Below are 19,509 nucleotides of genomic sequence, written 5' to 3'. Positions count from 1 at the left end.
TATATGTAAAATATATTTTAAAAATTATTATTAATAATCCATTTGTTCGATATTATGTCAATCAAATTTTGTTCAGTTTTTACTGCACCCATCCTATTGTTGTCATTTTTTACTGTTTCCTTTTTTCTAATTTATTCAAAAAAATAAAATAATATAATTTTTAAAAAATAATGAAAAGAATAAAAACTGTAACTTAATTGTTAAAAATTAATAACTAAAATTTTAATTTGAAAATTAGAGATAAAATGTGTGATGTATACCTTAACTTCTAATAAATTCAGGGTTGATAGCTATAAAAAGAATTAATTAATAGTAAAATGAAATGTAAAATTAGTAGTATTACTATTAAGTAGCTGTAGTAATTTTTTTACTTTATTTTGTTTTCAAATTTTTAATCCTCAAAAGGAAAAACGCACAATTTATCTGATAGATATTTAATTCCTTCTTTTTTAAAAAAAAAAAAGTTCTCTCACTGTAAAATTAAAAAAAAAAAAAAAGATCACAGTTTTTGTTTGTTCTGACTTCTGATCAAAATCAAACCGAATCCTCCAATTTGAGAAACCCTAGCAATTCCTCTCTCTCTCGCTCTCTCTCTCTCTCTCTCTGCAAAATCATCTTTTCCTGGTACCTTTCTCTCTCTCTCTCTCTCTTTCTTTCTATCGAACCATTTGATCGCTCGCCCTCTTCCTCTCTCTCTGCGTCGCCCTTTTCAGAACCTTAAACGCCGCCGATACTGTGCTCCGATCTCCGTTTTCAGATTCTTGCAATTTTCATTTTCTCGATGGCTGACAGGAAATTCGAGCTACCTGATGATCTCCTCTTCTCCAAAACTGCGTCTGACCACTCCTCGCTCAAAGGTTTTCTACATTTCCTTGTTTTTTTATTTACCAATTTATTCAGATTTCTTTTTCAATTTTCCTGCTCTCATTTTTCGTCCAAATTTTTTTGCATGCCTATTGTATAATCTCGCCATATCGATCTCAATCTTTGCAGCTTTTTTTTTTTTAATAAAATTTCATTCTTTTTATTAAAATGGTTTCCTCTGATGGTTTGTTCGACTTTTTTTTTAATAGTTCAATTTAATTATCTGCTGTAAATTTCATATTTTTTCAATGATTTGTATATTTTTCCCTTTAGATCTCGATTAATTTTTTTACAGCAAATTTAGTTCTTTTTACTGCTTAGTAATTTAATTTCGAAGCTTTCGCCTTAAAAGAATAAAGAAAGGAAATGCATGTTGTTTATATGTAGAATCGTTTTAGCTCCAACCTTCCTTTCAAATGTATCAGGTATTATAGAACAAATTTTAACTTTTTTTTTTATAGAAAAAGAAAATTCCTTTAGTTGCTTCAAATAATTATTGGAATATTATAAGCGTCAACGATGAAGTGGTGCAATAATTCAGTGTTTTTTTCCCTTCTAATTATTGGAAAGATTCAATTCAATGAAAGGTTCACTTGTTTCAATTAGGAAAATTGGAAGTTCAAATTCAAAGGAATTTGATATTTTTTTAGGGACTCAATAAAAACAACCTGAAAGCTATGAGGTTCGAAAGGTGATTTCTACCTTATTCACTTGTGTGTTATTTACTTGGTTTCTGTTGTCGTTAGGTGAAGCCTGGGATGGGAACTTGGAGGAGAAGGGACTCACGGGGTTACTTGATGACATCAAAGGTACTAATATTTTTCTTATGTTGAATTGTGAATTGTTAAAAACCTAAGCAGCTCTTTTATTGTAAAATTTAATACTTTGTTTTGTTGCCAATAGATCAAGCAAATTCAGAGAGCAGCATACCTCTGTCTCCACAATGGCTTTACGCTAAACCTGCTGATGCTAAAATGTTAGCTGCTGGAGCTTCTGGGGTATGATACCTACTTTCATTGCCCGTATGAGGGGTTGAGGTGTTTGTTTGTATTTTTATATACCCTTACTAATAGAAGTATGGGTAAATAGTGCATCACATCAAAAATCAGTTAGACTGAATTTGAATAAATTGGTATAATTTTCATTGCTTAATCCTCATAATGAATTTATATTTGGCATTTAGCTGATGACTTGTGGAATGTTCAGGTTGAAATAAATATTTTCTTCATTTTGGTGTGTCTATTGTTTTTGGGTTATAATTTGTTTACCCTAACAGGATATACGGATGCCAAATTCATTGCCCCATGGAACCTCTGGTGATCCCAATCTGAAAGATAGTTGGCGATTAGACGGGTCCCAAGACAAGAAAGACTGGAGGAGGCCTGCACCTGATCTTGAAAGCAGTCGCCGATGGCGTGAAGAGGAGAGAGAAACAAGCTTACTAGGCCGAAGAGATCGTAGAAAAGATGATCGCCGTGCTGATGTTACTTCAACAAGGGATGTTCCTGAAAATAGGACCTTGTCGTCTTCAGAGCGATGGCATGATGGTAGCAGTCGTAGCTCTGGGCATGAATCTCGTAGAGACAGCAAGTGGTCTTCGAGATGGGGTCCTGAAGACAAAGAAAAGGATTCTCGAACTGAGAAGAGGACAGATGCTGAGAAGGAAGACGCCCCTAATGACAAACAAGCTTTTGTCAGCGGGAGCCGCATAGCCTCCGAGCGTGAGAATGATTCTCGTGATAAATGGAGGCCACGGCATCGTTTGGAAGTTCATGCAGGTGGGTCAGCTTCTTACCGCAGTGCTCCAGGTTTTGGTTCGGAGAGGGGACGAGTGGAGGGGTCAAATGTGCGATTTGCAGCAGGACGAGGAAGGTCAAATGCTAATGGAAGCCTACAAATTGGAAGGCCAGCGTCTGCTTCTGTAATTGGATCTCTTCCTGTCGATAGACACAAAGCTTCTAATGCATATTGCTACCCAAGGGGAAAACTCCTTGACATTTACCGCAAGCAAAAGACTGGTCCAAATTTTGACATCCTACCTGATGAGATGGATCATTTATCACCAATAACTCAAAAAGAAACTGTTGAGCCTTTGGCTTTTGTTCCACCTGATGCAGAGGAAGAGGTATGAAGTTTCTATTGTGATTTATAGGAGAAAAACTTACTCATCTTTATCCTTCTTTCTTTGCTTAAAATTGGCTTGTGTGATTCTTACAGGTTGTCCTTGGAGATATATGGAAAGGAAAAACCACTAGCAGTGGTGTGTTCTACAACTCATTTAGAGACACTAGTAGGGGATCAAATGACAGCATTGCTGGTAGTGTTTCATCTATGTTGTAACTTACCCAGTAAACAATCAGATATCTTTTATATGCTGAGTTTTATTTTTTTTGTCCTAATCTAGCTTTTACTGATTTGACTTCAGGTGAAGGGAAACAAAGTTCCTCGGTTAATAGGGAGGATAGTGTTGAATCTGGTGAGAAGGTGGCTGTAAACAATTATTATCAAGGAAATCATGCGGAGACATTTGATGTGTCAGATTCACAGATGATTATTTCCAATGGTAGGCAACTTTTATTTTTAGTTGTTGGGTGTTAGCAGTCAATTGAGAATATATTTCATGATTTGTTCTGTTTGTCATTACAGAAAGGAATAGTTTAAAAGAAGGTGAACAGAGATGTCTGACATCATCTGATATAGATGTAACCAATGCTTTAATGTCAGATGGGGAGATTAGTGGGTCCAGAAATGACGTGTATGAAATAAAATCTTTTGATAGCCAACAAGCGGCAGATTTGAAAGTGCAAAAGCACCCTAAGTGGGAGGATAATGAATCATCCTTGCAATGTGAAGTGGGTAATGAGCTTCCCGAAGACTCAAGTTCTCTGTTTGATTTTCCATCACTACAGCCTGCTCCAGGCAGTAAGCAGATAAATCTTAGGGGCAATAATGAGGCACATTCACTGGAAAGTGTTACCCTTCCTGAGGATTTGAGTTTGTGCTATCTTGATCCTCAAGGGGTAATTCAGGGACCATATCTGGGGATTGACATTATTACATGGTTTGAGCAAGGTTATTTCAGTACAGACTTACCTGTTCGATTGGCAGATGCTCCAGATGGTTCACCTTTCCAAGAACTTGGTGATATCATGCCACACCTAAGAATGAATTCAGGTTCTGCCTCCAGTGTGAATGCAGTTACAAGAATGCAAATACCTGATTCTGTTGAATGCAACTTGGAAGAGACCATATCCTCCTCTGCTTCTGCTTCTGATTTGAAGGGGTTTGCCGTGGGAAATGAGCAGCAAATTTTGTCTGCTTTTGAGACTTCTGATACTAAATTTCAGTTTAGAGGACTTGATCGAAGTTGTCATTCTGAGCATCGGTTTTCTGAAGATCAAAGCTTCCGTAAATTTGCTGCTCAAGAAGAGGGTAAGTGTAATGGTTGGACCTACTGTTGATTTTGTTTTTAATTGTGTCTCTTCATGATGCCTGCTTTTCCTCCTGTGTGATGCAGAAACTATTTTTCCCGGAAGGCCCGGAAGTGCTAATGGTGACCGTTTGAAAGTTTCTGGCGACATTCAAGGTACTTTTGGCAATCCTGCCAGCCATTTGTCGATTGCAAATGAATTTTCAAAAGCCAATGTACCTTCTCATCGTGATGATGAGTTGCATCCTTTTGGATTGTTGATGTCTGAGTTGAAAGGCACTCATTCAAAGCATTCTCAATCATCTAATATGGCTTCAAGTATTGGTGATAAAGGGCAGTTTTTAGACCCTTCACTCGATATAGAGGCCACTTTTTCTGGTCAGAGTATTGTTGGTACAGTGGCTGAACAAACTTCTTTTCCAGAGGCTTGGTCTGATGATTATAGAAAAAATGCTTTGTCTAACTCAAACATTCATCTAGGCACTACTGGTGCTCGTCTGTCATCCCACCGGGAGCAAGAATACAATGATTTTGACCTGGTACAGCACCTAATGTCACAAAAGTTGCCCAATGAACCACTTCAAGAGCAAAATCGATTCTCTCCTCATACCTTTTCACATTCAGCTGGATTTGGTGTAGAGCAAATTCAAAATTTTGACCTTATGCAGAGCAAGAATCTTAATCTTCAGCAGTCAATCCATCATTCAGCTCCACACATGGAACATCTTTTGGAACTTCAGTATCAACAGCAGCGGCAGTTGGAACTTCAGCGGCAGCAGCAGCAGCAGCAGCAACAGTTGGAACTTCAGCGACAGCAGCAGCTTCGTCACCAGCAAATGAAATTGTTGCAGCAGCAACAACAACAACAACAATTACAGCAGCAGCATTCCCAAGCTCAGCAGTTGCTTCTTGATCAATTGCTGCAGCATCAGATGTCTGATCCTGGTTATGGTCAGCCCAAATTTGATGCTGCTAGAGACAATGTACTTGATCAGGTTCATTTACAAATGCATCTCCTGAGTGAATTGCAGCAGAATTCTCATGCTTCAAGGCACCTGGATCCATCACTGGAGCAGATCATCCAAACAAAGATTAACCAGAGTGCTCTCCAAGGGCGACAGGCTGACTTTTTGGATTTCATGTCGCAAAAAAAGTATGGCAGTATGCTCCCTTCAGAGCATCAGCTTCGTCTTCAACAAGAACACTTGCAAGGGCAGCAATTATCTATGGCACTGAGGCAACAATTAGGAATGGAGGGGGAAAGACAAAGTGCTGGGTCATGGTCTGTAGATGAAGTTGGTCAGTTTGTCAGGAATATCAGTCATCACCAGGCTCAGTCAGTGGGTTTGAATGCTTCAGATATTTACCAGCAGAGGCTTTTATCTCTTGAAGAGCAATTCAGCAATCTTAGACGGAATCATACTTTGCAGGAGCAACAGCGGCGAGGGATTTTTGACCCCAACCATGCAGCATTTGACAGGTTGACTCTTCCTGCAGTAGCCCCTGGAATGAAAGTAGGCAATTTAAATTCTCTAGATCTAGCTGAACATTTCTTTATGCGCTCAAACAACCAGCTGGGTCCTTTTTCTTCTGGTACCTCTCTTAGTCAACAAATTTCGGGTGATGTCTATGCTTTGCATCCAGATGCAATAGAGAGCTTGCACTCTAGGAAAAATGGGCAGCTAGAAAATAGTTGGACTGAAAAACAGAGACAACAATTACAGTTTGAAGTGGAGCTGCAAAGAAGGGAGTCTGAAGTTGATTCAAGCGCTTGGGCATCAGCTGGAGGAGTTCATGAAAACTCTAAGAAAGCTTTAATGGACATTCTTCACCACAAACTGGGTATTCAACCTGTACAGTCATCAGAATTAGATTATCAACATCCAATTTCATCTTCCAGAGGTCGGGAAACCTTTTGGCCTGTTTCTGAGCCACAAACTTCCAATTTTCCTTTTAATCATATTCCAAAACAGGAAGTTCATGTGAACGATTCGTTTATGGAAGGTTCTCAAAATTCCAATTCAAGTGCCTTGTTGCAAGATCATTTGTTTGGAGTTGCTGTGAGTGATTGTGTCAACCTTATGGGTAACTCTGAAAGATTGCCTCTTAAAGCCAGTTCTGGCTCGTTTGCAGAAGAGGAGTCATTCTTGTTGGGCATTGAAGATCCTTGCCGTAGTAGTTATGCAGATGCCAGCTTGATGGGAAAATCAGCTGCAAATAAAGAGTTAGCAGTGCTGGAGGGAAAGAAGGAGAAGAAAAAAGGATTGAAAGGCATGATAGCAAGGAGTGGCTCTATGTCAGGGTCTGAGGACAACATGGCAGAGCAAGTAGAGACAGCTTTGGACTGTGGTGACTTACAAAGTGGTATCCATAGTCGGCATGATTCTCTTAGTGCCGGTAATCTGCCAAAACCTTTTCCTTTTTCCTGTAAATGCCGATTATTATTCAGTTCGATTTAAATCTAAGAGTAATTGAAATGGTGCAGGTGGGAATGGCAGGTTGTATAGTTATGAAATTGGATTAGATACATCAGTTGGAGAAGATGCTTCTAATGATAGGTGAGGTTCCTTTTTACATGGGTTAAGTAAGAGATTAATACCTAATTCCTATTACCATGCCTAAACTTGTAACTGTCCATAACTACCAGACAAAAGCTCAGGTTGTGCTTGTGTAGTAGCAGCTGGTACAAATGAGTCAATTTTGGAGCTTTTGTGTTAGTTAATTTTTAGTTTGATGATTTACGCAGCTATGGCACACTCACCTTGTAACTCTGAGCTGTCTTTTTTGGATATTCCTGACACTAGATAATACCCTCTCTTCTCCCCTGTTGGCATTTGACTCTGTCTCTGCATTGTGCATGTGGCTTTTTGATTGTTAACTTAGTTTTAACTATTGAACTTCGACTTGCAAAACTGAACATTCTTCTGTTATTAATAGGTTGCTGTCACTGGCAAAAGGGCTTGACAAAGTTTCACAGAAATGCCCACCTGTGTCACGGGTTTCGTCATCCCAGGATGTTTTTTCTGATCAAAGTTCAGTGGCCTTTGTCAAGCAGAAAAATTCTACAAGCCTTGCAACTTCTGATGGTATGATTTTCATTTTTCTCTTTCCTTTATTTTAGAAAGGATGAACAAAGAAAAAATTAGAAAAACTATATACCTTACCTTGCGTATATTGATCACCAAATCTTGTGTTCTATTTACCATGTTCAGAAGGAAGACAGGAAGCTGTGGGGAATACAGGCGCAGTGAGGCTTGCAGAAACTCAGGCATCTGTGAAGAAAGATGCCCGTTTTAGAAGGACCTCATCTTGCAGCGATGCTGCGGTGTCAGAGGCATCATTCATAGATGTTCTTAAGAAGCCGGTTCTTCACGGGACTGAGGCAGCAACGAATGGCGCTGCTTTGGAGCCAACTGATGGGGTTTCTCAAGCTGGACGAAGTGGCAAGAAGAAAGGGAAGAAAGGGAGACAGATTGATCCTGCCCTTCTGGGTTTCAAGGTCACAAGCAACCGCATAATGATGGGTGAGATCCAACGCCTCGACGATTAACGACCAACAACCACATGTACACTCTATGATGCTGTACATCTCCTGTAAATTCTTTTTTTACCTCCCCATTTTTGCTATAGATAATTTTTGTACAGTTTATTTTAGATGCACAGTTGATTAATTCATTTTTTCTAAATATAAAAAATAAAGGTTTTGGCTTTAAGAAGAGACTTGTATGTTCATTTTCCTGGAAATGAATGCGGTTTCCAGTACTTGGAATACGAGTAATTTAAGTAATTTAGTTAATAATTCTGGAAAAATGCGTAATGATTATTATGTAATGGAAATGAAATAAAATAATTATTTTATAAGAATAAAATAAAATAATTATTACACAGTAAAAATAAGTAGTACTATGACTCATTCTAACAAATCCTGTGTGTTAATTCAGAGCACAACAATTCTTTCTATTCTTTTCTATTCATGGTTAAGAGGTACAACAACAGAGTAGAAGAAACTTGGAAAGACTGACTTTTGGGATCAATTATTTTTTAAAACTTTAAATCCGTTTTATTTTAAATTTGTATTGATTAATATAAAAAGTATTGTTTAAAAATTACGTATATATATTAACTAATGTAATGAAATATTTTAAAATAATAAAACCAAAGTCGCAAAAAAGGTTGTAAAGAATAAAAAAAAAAGAAAATGAGTATAAGAATGGATGGTTAGAATGTGGTTTTAGGATGCGAACAACTGTCAACCTGAAACCTTGACCCAATATGTCGCTCTTGATCCTAACAAACTCTGTCCCTGCCTCTCCCTGCATGGTTTCCTTGCCAATTACCATCCAACATTGAAAGCACTGCGGTCTGTGAAGGCCTGCCGTGATCTCTCCTGCAACCGTGGGTTCAAGTTCAACGATGGAACCTGATGACATTGTTATCCTGAAAAGCATGCCAAATTTCACCATACCAAATTTCACTCATGTTTGCTCCGCCTTCTCCACGCTACACTCTGTCGGTATATTTTACTATAACAATCCTCTCAATTTCATGCTCCCTGCTTTGTTGATCCAAATGTCCCTTTCCTCTGGTGCCATTCTCCTTATCTTTCATCTCCTCAGGCCTCTTGGTCAGCCCATCATGGTCGCCCAAATCCTTGTAAGCTCTTTCTCCTCATTTCCTCTTTCACAACCCAAGAAAGCAAATGAACACAAATTGACAAGAATTCTCAATATCCTTTTCTCGTTTTTTTTTTTTTTTTAACTTTGATTCATTTGTTTGTGGTTCATCAGGCTGGTATAATAGTAGGGCCATCATTTCTGTGCCGGATTCCAGGGCTTTTGGATTCCTTATTTCCCATGAGAAGTTTTGTAGTGATGGATGTAGTATCTGCTATAGGTTTCATGTTTTACTTCTTCCTGATTGGTGTACAGACAGATGTATGGATACTTAAGAGAATAAACAGACAGAACTTTGCTATTGGGTTTTTCACCGTGGCAGTGCCAATGATATTAACCATAGGCAGCTCCGTTATCTTGGCAAATTTTGTTGATGCTGACGGGAATGAGATGGATGCGCTTGTCCCGATAGCACAAGCAGAATCGGTGCTCTCTTTTCCGGCCATAGCATACTATCTTTCTGAGCTTAGGGTTATAAACTCGGACTTTGGCAAGGTGGCGTTGTGCTCTTCCATAGTTAGTTGGCTTTGCAGTTTTTGCGTGATTACATTCAATGTTCTATTTCGTCAATCAGGGAAGGACGTGTTCCTCGTCTTTAAAACAATTAGTTGCGCTTTGGGCTTTGCAGCTCTCATCTTCTTCCTTCTTGGCCCTTTACTTCTATGGCAGATGAAGCGGAATACGGCGGGACAACCTTTGAAACAGAGTAACTTGATTGTGTTCTTTTTAGCTGTGGTTATGGCAGGGTTTTGGGGTCATTATTTTGGTTTACACATTTACTTTGGTCCCTTTTTGTTCGGATTGATGATACCGTCGGGGCCGCCGCTTGGGTCAGCGCTAGTAGAGAAGCTTGATCTCGTAACCTATTGGATATGGTTGCCGCTGTATTTTGTGAAATTTGGCCTGGCGATAGACATCTTTGCAATCAGTCTCAAAACTTACTCCACAGTGTTTTTCATTGCCCTGTTGGCTGCGTGTGGAAAGTTCTTGGGAGCCTCTCTGTCTGCACTCAGTTGCCAAATGCCACTTAGGGATGCTGTCTCGCTTGGCTTTGTGATGAACTTCCAAGGCATTCTCGAGATTGGGATGTTCAAGTTAATGAAGAATGCAAAGGTATGTTTCCAAAGACTCTTCAAAGGTACTTGCTTCCATAGTTGCATTTCATCTTAATGCTGTCATGTGGATGCTGCTGATTGCAGATAATAGATGCCGAGTCCTTCTCGGCCATGTGCGCAGCATCGTTGTTTATAATTGGAGTTATTACACCAATGGTGCGACACTACTGTGATCCTTCAAAAAAATACAGGGTTTACCATGGTAGAACTGTGATGCACTCAAGACCCAACTCTGAACTGAAATTACTAGTCTGTATTCATGACCAAGAAAATGTTCCATCTGCCATTAACCTCCTGGGGGCCTTGAGTCCCAGCAAGCAAAGTCCTATTGCTGTTCACTTGCTTCACCTGATTGAGCTTACCGGGAGTGCAACCCCCCTTCTCATTCCCCATAAGATAACCAAAAGTTTCTCTTCTAGGAAAAGTGGCTCAGGACCTGTTATCAATGCCTTCAAACACTTCCAGGATATCCAAGGAGGTCTCGTCTCAGTTATCCCCTTCACTTCAATATCTCTTCCTCAAACGATGCACGATGATGTGTGTGCAATTGCACTTGACAAACGGACTTCGCTTGTTATAGTTCCTTTCTACAAGAGATTTCATGTCAATGGTGCTTCACAATCGTCTAAACAGGCCATCAAGATCACCACCCAGAATGTCCTCACTAAGGCACCTTGCTCAGTTGCAATACTTGTCGATCGTGGCCCCCCCAAAAACCAGAGAGCTCTCTGGACATCCTGGTCTTCCTACAATGTTGCTGTCATCTTCTTGGGTGGAGCTGATGATCGGGAGGCATTAGCTTTGGGAGCTAGGATGGCTGGCCAACCAAATATCAATTTGTCACTGATACGAATCCTTTATGATGGAAACTTTCCCAGAAATTACATGGAGGAGAGTATACTTGACAATGAAATTATTAATGAGTTTAAAACCGATATCTCAGGGAAGTATTGCGCCATGTACAGAGAGGAAGTAGTGATGGAGGGGGCAGGGACTGCTGCTGTCCTTCGCACTCTAGAGAATCAGTACGAACTTGTAGTGGTAGGCAGGCGTAATGACGGTCTACCACCTCTTTTGTCAGGGTTAACAGAATGGATTGAAAACAAGGAATTGGGTGTAATCGGTGATCTGTTGGCTTCTTCAGATTTCTTGGGCAACACCTCAATCTTGGTGGTTCAACAACACATTGATAGTATTCATGGCGATTGAAATCAAATAGAAAAAGTGTTTGAACCCAAGTTTCCATTGATGAAGAAGCTGAGAGAGGCCATTTCAAAGAGAACCCTGCAAGGTCTTCAAGAAGTGAGAATTGCACCTGTGAGACTCCTTAGCTTTAGTTTCAACTTCTTCTGATGCTTATTACCATATGAGACTCAGACCATTCTTTTCTTGTTACTAGTTTTGTCATCATTATTAGCGGGATGAAGCACATTGTGGTTGCAATCTAGACAAAGGATTTCCTGCATTGCTTGAATCAACAGTACAATTTGATTCTGGTTTTTGAAGAAGAAAACAATACTAGAAGTTCGATAAACAAAAGCTTTCTAACATCCCGTATGTGCTCCAGATGTATCCTTCCAGGAATACATGTTGGAATCTAGCAGACATTTTTCCTGTATTGCTTGAAGCAACTGCTCAATCGAATCAAGTCTCGAAGTAGAAGAAAGAGATGCTGCAAGTTTTGTGAATATAGCTTGCAACATTGAAGGTGAGGTTTCTTGAATCCATTGTATGTGTTGAATTGCGAACTGAGTCTCTTTGGCATCAGCTAAACATTTCAGCATAACAACATGGGAATCTGAATGTATTATATCAGAACTGAGACCACAGAGCATCTTAGAAGCAACAAGAAACTGACCTGCAAGAAGCATACCAGATTTGTAATAGACAATCTATTAAACCATCTTACTTTTAGTTGAAACATTACGTTGGAAAGCAAGCCAAAATATGATACTAATATCGACAAAATCTACACAGAATAGAGTTCTGAAATGAATATTTCAAAGTAATATCAAGAAAGGGTAACAATTAATATAAACCCGTGTTACGTGTCCTAAGTTGCAAATGAATATGAGTGAGCTGTATAATAACTAGTAAGGTAAGGAACATATACCTTTTCTGCAGAGATGTATGACAAATGTGCGCAATATGCTTTGTGCAAGCATCATATCCTGTTCAACAGATTTATTGAAGATTTCAAAAGCAGATTCAAATTTTGATTCTTGACAAAGCCCTTCAAGAAGGTTTGTGTAAGTTGTCCCATCAGGTGCTACCCCTTTCTCTGCCATATGCTGAAAGAGGCGCAGAGCCTCTTCAACTTCCCCTATCTGTGAGAGCTTTCCAATGAGGATATTGTAAGTGTTCAAGTTTCCTGCGCACCCACTTGCAAACATCTCATCCCATAATCTTTTGGCAGGACGCACTAAGTCTTCTCTACAACATGCTTCCATTAGGGAATTGTAAAAGAAGACATTTGGGCCTAACCCCTTTTTCTTCATCTCCTGAAGTACCCCATACCCTCTCTTACTCTCCCAGCCTTGCACAAGAATGAACCATCACATTGTAACTCTCCATATCCAAGAAATATCATGAAAAGACAAAACCTGATAAACCTCCAACTTCATCAACTTTACCATGCTTGCATAGATTCCTACTCAAATTACTCAAAGTCATCAGAGTCGGTAATTTTCCTTTCCCAACCATAAAATTCAAAAACATAATTGCGGAGCCAGGATCAATACTCGAAACCGATCCTATCAACGCATCCAAAACATCATCTTCAACAGGAAAATTCCCACTTACAATCACTTCACCTAAATCCCTAGCTTCACATATCCGTCTCTCCGAAATCAGCCCTAAGATAAACTCTCGATAATCATCACTCCTGGAGCCCCTAGCTTTCTCTTCTTCTTCAAAACCAACTCCTCTCAACCACACGCTTACTCTTTCTGAACGCTTCAGCTCAATCCTGTAGCTATAAAATCAGGTTTCCAACCTCTACTCCTCAACTCATCCAATACCCACAAAGCCTCCGATTCTCTTGATGAAAAACAAAGTCCATGAACTACCAAAACCACGATAATTGATCCATTAACCTCCCAAGAACTCCCCTTTTTTGCTTCATCCAACAAACTTAAAACTTTATTCAATTCACCATTCTTACAAAAGCTCCAAATAAATAAACCAAACCCAATTGTATTAAAAACAACACCTTTTTGAAACATTTCATCAAACACTTTCTGGGAATGAGCAAAGTAACCATCAGACACTAAAGCAGCCAAAAGCGAGTTACATAGCTCAGCTCCAAGTTCTGTACTCGGCGAGTTAACTTCATTTAAAACCCAAACCGCGTTCTGGGTTTTCTTTCCTTTGATCAACGAACTAATAATAAGGCGATAAACCGAAGAATCTAGAGATAGTTTCTGGGCCTTGACTTGCTTCAAAAGGGTTTCAACGGCATTGAATTGACGAGAAAACGAGAGAGACTTTAGAATTGATTGATATGAGATTGAATCGTGGGAAAATCCAGGTTGCTGAGAAGCCCAGTTGAAGAAGCCGAGGGCGAGGAGTGGTGAGTGGAGAGGAACGAGTCGATGACTCGGGCGACCAATGACGGACTCAGTGAGTCACGACAACCGAGTTGGTGAAGAGTCTGTTCCAGAGATGCAGTCCATGTCCGAGTTGGGATTGCATGGTTGGATGCGGAGATCAATGCTCGGCCTATTCTATTTGCTAAGTCAGTCACCGGTCTCATGACTGAGTCACGAACTAGTTACGAGACAAGCTAGAGAGGACTAAGGCACTGGCCCATTTTATCCTTTGAAAACATCTCTCTATCGAATCCAAAACAGCGCACCGTTCCCCAATTGTAAACTTCTAAAGAAAGAAAGGAATGCTTCTGTACATAATAATTTTATATTCACAACATATTTATTTCTTTCTTTTTTCTTCTTCATTGAGGGTCTTTTCTTACTTCTAGCTTTGTTCAATCCATGTAAAGTTTGCCAAAATATTACACTGTACAGAGATTACTTACAGGAGATACAATGAAAGATATACAAATAACAGAAGTAACTTTACAGTGTAGTGACTGGCTAAGTCTTTTTCTGTTTTCCTTGCAGTATCAGGACATTAGAGACTAAGCAAGGGAGAGGGTGATTTACAGAGTTTTCTTTTTCTTGCTTCCATATCTTTTAAGTTGTAATCTGATATTCCTGTCAAATATCTGCTTCAAAGGGGGACTATACAAGAGAGAGGAATCAGTTTAACTTGAAATTCTGAAAAGTTCGTGCTTTAAATAGGTTTCCAAAGAAATAACCCATTGTTGTCTCCTGATGAGGTGGTTTAGGTGTGAGGTTTGAGTATGTTTCACCCGTAGTGCGCTCTGTCCGATCTGTCGACGAATAGAATCAATGATCTTGGGATCGACGGGGTTTCCTGTCACATCTGTGACATAGAAGGTGTCCTTGGCCTTGCCACCTTTTGTTGAAATTAATGCTCTCTTGATACACAAGCTGTTTTCCCGGAATATCCTGGTGATGTCAGACAGAGTCCAAGTCGGTCTTCTGTGCACAATTCTAGCTCCAGCCCCTACACCACGAAATGTTGCAAAGTATTATATCACGAGTGTAAGCATGGTTGCCATAATCACGTTTCTTATTTTTGTTTTTTCATGTGTGCATGTGGGGGGGTGAGTGAGGGGGGTGGTTTCTGTACCTCAGATGCCCTCCTTTCAATGGCTGCTTCAGTTGTATAACACGAACACGCTCAGCTTCTGAGCTAATGGGGAGCCCATCCACAATGTCGATATATAAATTCCTACAACCAAACAGTATTTTTCTGTTTATGGGAAGAGAAAAAAGTCAATGTCATTAACTCAGTTGAGTCTGCAAATCTAGAAGATTAACTTGTGCTCAACTGAGTAGAATTCCAACACAAAATGGATTACATCATCAGCATCAATCTACACTAGTGGTTTCACTAGCATCAGCTTGTCAAATTCTTAAAGTTGATCAATATAATATCACTGGCTAGTAGGACTGCTATTTCATAAAAGTTGTTCTGGTTTTGTCAAAATTGGTTCACTAGTCATTTCATCAGCTGCTTCACTACAACTATCTCACCTGATAAGCTTCCATCCTTCCGGTGTTGACCATTCCATGACAAACACTATTGCATATCTGTAAGAGTGCAGAGCTATATCAAACAATAGCTTTGGCCGATCTTTTGACCTCATGGTAATACAGTGTAATCTTTTCTCAATATTCAACAGAGTACTTGTGGTCTTGAGTCCCATCCTCTACTGCCCTTCCTCCTGCCCTCTCAACCCTCTCATAGTCCCTATCTGCGAACATGATTTGATGCAACCTTCTCTCCCTATGCATAACACCTGGAGCTGAAAGCATTGTTTTTGCTGTTTTCAATTCATCACTTCCTTTGAGACATTATAAAGTAACTCCTTTATTGTCGAGAGACGTTTTGGATCATTAATTGCACAGCCTGTTGAATCATCTGTCACATGAACTACAGCTGCAGCCCTAGCATTATGGGTCCATATCTCAGCATTTACAACATTGCAATGGAGGTCTGCAAGAACTGCACATACTTCAGATAATAGACCAGGCCTATCAGTGCCAGCAAGTTCAATTGATGTATGCTCTTCTGAAGGCATTACCCCTACAGAGCCTCTTCGTGAAGGTACAAAGCCAGCACTAGTTTCAATTCTCTGCAAAATTAATGAGTAAGATGAAAATAGTCAAATAAAAGCTTTGTCAAACATTAAAGGTTCATGAAGAAACAAACAATATATGACAGAAGAAAGGGCAATAGTTGAATTCATTGAACAATGAGGAAGAATTTTCCTTTCACAAACCATGAAATATGCAAGGTCAAGAGTTTTAGTCTTATATAGCAATTCACAAAACTAGAAATTAAAATCCGTGGGGAGGTATAAAGAGCAGTATGAGTTAGTTTCTTACCCTTTGATATAGTCGTAACTTCCTTATCTCTGATTTTGTTGCCATCATTGTCACAACATTAAAGACTGAAATATGGCAACATATTCATAGAAATTAAGATAGGTAAATGGTTAGCTTTGGATATAATACAATTTGAGCAGTTTTCTTTTAAAAAAAAACCTACCATCCATAAACCATCCTCCATCAGATGATATATATGCTTTTGTTATTACAAGATTCATATCAGTAAGCACTTGGACAACTTCCAGGAGAATTCCATGTCTGTTGACACTGTCAACCTGAGCAGGAAATTCAATTTTAAATCATAATATATCTTAAACAAATAAAGACATGAAAGCACCCATTCAACCAACTGAAGGACCTCATTAATATTAACCGTTATAACACATTCCTATTGACTTGAGCAATCCCCACCCTTGCCCCTCTGCGCTGCACCCCCCCCCCCCCCCCCCTTTCTGTTTTTTTTCTTCTTTCCAGTTCATATGCAAGCTCAAACAACAGAGATTCAAATATAACATCCTATATGCATATGATTAACTTGAGGAAAACAGAGAATTCAAGGAACTAATTAGCCACATATGATGATATAACCTAATTACAGTGAAGCCAGAAACTAAGCAGTAAGCCATAAACCTTACCTGGATAACAGTGGCATCCTCACTAGAATTATTGTCAATCACAACTCTGCAACAACGAAACCATACATCTTAAATTACTCCACCTTTTCCCAATCCCAAAAAAATTAAATACTAATAAAATAATAAAGCAAAATTAAGAGCCATCAAGAAAACTTGTCAAATATGCTTCACTTTTGCTAGGAAAGTCCAAATGGGTCACTTGATTTTGAATTTAAAAGGGAAAACTAGAACTTTAATTTGCCATGAAAACTAAGGAAAAAGAAAAAAAAAAGTAATAGCTAATTTAGGAAGTAGAAAAGAAAACTTTGCTTCAATAACTTAAATTATTCCAGAAAATTTGATCAGTTCTTCTCATCAGCCAAAAAGTGAAGAAACAGAAAAAAAATCAGAAAATTAAACAAACAAAAGAAAAAAAAACCATCAACGTAACAATAAAAAGGATAACTTGCAAAAAATGCAAACATTATTCTCTGAAAAACTTGAACCAAAAATTAAAACTTTTGCAGACCCTTCAAGAAATTCAAACAAAAATTCCAGTATTCCCATAAAAAACCCAGAAAACAAATTCCTTCTAAAACATTACCTGGGTTGGTTCACCCTCCTGATAAGCTTGTATTCATCATCCATTTCTCCAAACAAACACCCCAACTTCCACAAACTAAAAACCCCAAACAGCCAAAAAAAAATTTCCAAGTAATAATCGATTAGCTCACAAACCCCAGAACTCAGAATTTCCCAAAGGGGGGACCTTTTATTACACTTCTCTGATACTGTACAAAATTGAACGAATGGCTCTTCCAATATTCAAGGAAAACACGACAGAATTAAAAAAAAAAAGGGTACTATAAAAAGTAAAGTGACACGACACAATTAATCGAAAGTTGAAAACACCGAAACTTAATATTTTGGTGACGTGGAGAGAAATGGTTGGTTGGAAGAGGGGCTATCTGGTGCCCGTGGTCAGGCCTCGTGCGTGCTGACGGCGTGTAGTACTTTTGACCGGGTTTTTTTCTTTTTTTGGATTTACTTTTGTTTTTTTTTTTACTGTGGTGATTATTGCGGCGCACGGGGATTTATGGCAGCACTTGAGGGGAATATGGGGAAGGTGACGTGGCAAATGTTCACGTGGCAATACATTTTGGTCGGAGATTTGGCCGGTGTTTTGGCGGCAATCCTATCCCAGGTCATTTTAATGACGAACCGTCCTCTGTTTTTCCTGTATTTTCCCCAAATTACCCCTTCCATTCATTTAGAAATAGCAACGATTTTTTTTTCTTGGTTGGAGAAAGGTTTCATTACTTTTGAAATTAGTTAGAATATCATTTATATTTTTTTATTTTTACAAAAATTAAAATAAAAATTAATTTTAATTTTTTATATTAAATTTTTAAAAAAATTATAATATATATGTTTAATGAAAAAATTAAAAAATTATGAAAATTAAATTGATAACAATAAAAAATTAATAATATTATATTACAAATCTTACATTAATAAGACATAAGGTAGGTTTTGGATATATAACCATGAGTCTTGCACCACCAATCAATTATATCTTTTGGATTGAGAATGTGAGCTAATGATTTATAAATTAACTTAAACTCTATTTTAAAATATAAAGTTGTATCAGGTTAAGTTTCGGATCTACCTGAACTAGTGTAAGAGTTTTTTTCCTTTACGGGAAAAAAGTCAGTGCAATAATGACCTCTCATTTACAAGTAAAGAGCTAGTGAAATAATAGCATTGCAAAATTGAGTGAATTAAAATGTCACGAATCTTATATCAATAAAAAAAATTAGTGTAAGAATCCCTAAGCCAATGCAATAAGGGCGTTGCACAATTGAGTAAGGTACAATATCATGGATCTTACATCAATAAAAGAATTAGTGTAAGAGTTCCTCTCTTCTGTGAGTAAAGAGCTAGTGCATAAGGGTGTTGCACAATTATGTGAGGTAAAATATCACAAATCTCACATCAGTAAGAAATGGGATGTGTCTTGGGTATATAATTCTCTCCTCTACAAGTAAAAGGCTAGTGCATAAAGGCATTGCATAATTAAGTGGGATAAAATGTCACAAATCTTACATCAGTAAGAGATGAGATGGGTCTTGAGTATATAAACATGGGTCTTCTACCTCCTATTAGGGATATCTTTTAAGTTGAAAACGTAGATCCGTAATTTATAAGCTTACTTAAGTTTTATTTTCAGAATTTAAACCCGTACAAGGTTAGGCTTATATTTTAAATTTCATTTTGAAATATCTGAAAAAAAAATTTTGAGTTAATGTGGATCTATGATTTATAAACTTACTTAAGTTATATTTTCAGATTTTAAGACTGCATGAGATTAAGTTTAAATTTTAATTTTCATTTTGAGATATCTTGAAAAAAAAAAGATAAAAAAACAAGATGATTAGAGTAATATTTTTGAGGAAAAAAATGTTTTCTAATATAATATTAAAAAATACACTGAAAACATCGTTAACAAAATTGTTTAAAGGTACTCCAAAAAAAATTTTAATTATTCGAGAAAAGTGATAAATTGGAGACAGTATAATAATTGGCTATTTTCAATTTCAGAAAGGGTTTTTTTCCCCAAATTTAGCAATAACCCATTATTTTTTCCATAACAAAAATCTTTATTTTTTTCTAATTAGTCCATCAATTAGATTATACAACACCAAAAGAAAAAAAAAAGAGGCTAAAACTCTAAGTTAAGAGACCATATTTTTTTTCTTTTATAAATTTGATATTTGGTTTAAAGAGATTTATGAACAATAAAAAAGAAATCGATTAATTTCATCGTATAAC

At 37.9% G+C, this 19,509-nt stretch overlaps 4 protein-coding genes across 4 annotated transcripts; 2 read left to right on the top strand and 2 right to left on the bottom strand.

Moving 5' to 3' along the window:
* The first annotated feature begins 500 nt into the window (after positions 1–500).
* LOC110427836 (uncharacterized) lies at positions 501–8,007 on the top strand. Its single transcript, XM_021443456.2, has 11 exons — positions 501–857; positions 1,611–1,673; positions 1,768–1,862; positions 2,141–2,989; positions 3,082–3,181; positions 3,290–3,427; positions 3,511–4,296; positions 4,382–6,691; positions 6,780–6,852; positions 7,232–7,380; positions 7,507–8,007. Exons 1-11 carry the CDS (start codon positions 782–784, stop codon positions 7,842–7,844), a joined length of 4,977 nt encoding a protein of 1,658 aa, XP_021299131.1. The 5' UTR covers positions 501–781; the 3' UTR covers positions 7,845–8,007.
* A 272-nt stretch (positions 8,008–8,279) lies between these two features.
* Positions 8,280–11,596, top strand: LOC110427837 (cation/H(+) antiporter 15-like). The gene is made up of 4 exons (XM_021443457.2): positions 8,280–8,947; positions 9,082–10,080; positions 10,167–11,399; positions 11,482–11,596. Exons 1-3 carry the CDS (start codon positions 8,708–8,710, stop codon positions 11,289–11,291), a joined length of 2,364 nt encoding a protein of 787 aa, XP_021299132.1. The 5' UTR covers positions 8,280–8,707; the 3' UTR covers positions 11,292–11,399; positions 11,482–11,596.
* Positions 11,597–11,621: 25 nt separating this feature from the next.
* LOC110427838 (Tetratricopeptide repeat (TPR)-like superfamily protein) lies at positions 11,622–13,969 on the bottom strand. Its single transcript, XM_021443458.2, is given in 10 exon segments — positions 11,622–11,940; positions 12,196–12,600; positions 12,603–12,635; positions 12,638–12,670; positions 12,673–12,701; positions 12,703–12,970; positions 12,973–13,008; positions 13,011–13,045; positions 13,047–13,650; positions 13,653–13,969. Coding segments are annotated over 10 exon segments (1,941 nt in total). The 5' UTR covers positions 13,837–13,969; the 3' UTR covers positions 11,622–11,626.
* A 372-nt stretch (positions 13,970–14,341) lies between these two features.
* Positions 14,342–17,529, bottom strand: ACR6 (ACT domain repeat 6). The gene is given in 15 exon segments (XM_021443669.2): positions 14,342–14,445; positions 14,448–14,633; positions 14,636–14,672; positions 14,799–14,830; positions 14,833–14,900; positions 15,198–15,254; positions 15,256–15,278; positions 15,280–15,370; positions 15,372–15,525; positions 15,528–15,848; positions 16,061–16,114; positions 16,117–16,125; positions 16,224–16,338; positions 16,699–16,744; positions 17,282–17,529. Coding segments are annotated over 15 exon segments (1,341 nt in total). The 5' UTR covers positions 17,326–17,529.
* Positions 17,530–19,509: the final 1,980 nt, after the last annotated feature.

This window comes from Theobroma umbraticum, unplaced genomic scaffold (assembly GCF_002168275.2).
Source record: "Theobroma umbraticum cultivar Fairchild unplaced genomic scaffold, ASM216827v3 scaffold_239.0, whole genome shotgun sequence".
In the NCBI taxonomy this organism is placed as follows: domain Eukaryota; kingdom Viridiplantae; phylum Streptophyta; class Magnoliopsida; order Malvales; family Malvaceae; genus Theobroma; species Theobroma umbraticum.
The sequence above is the reverse complement of the archived record's forward strand: the minus strand, read 5'-3'. Positions and strand labels throughout refer to the sequence as shown.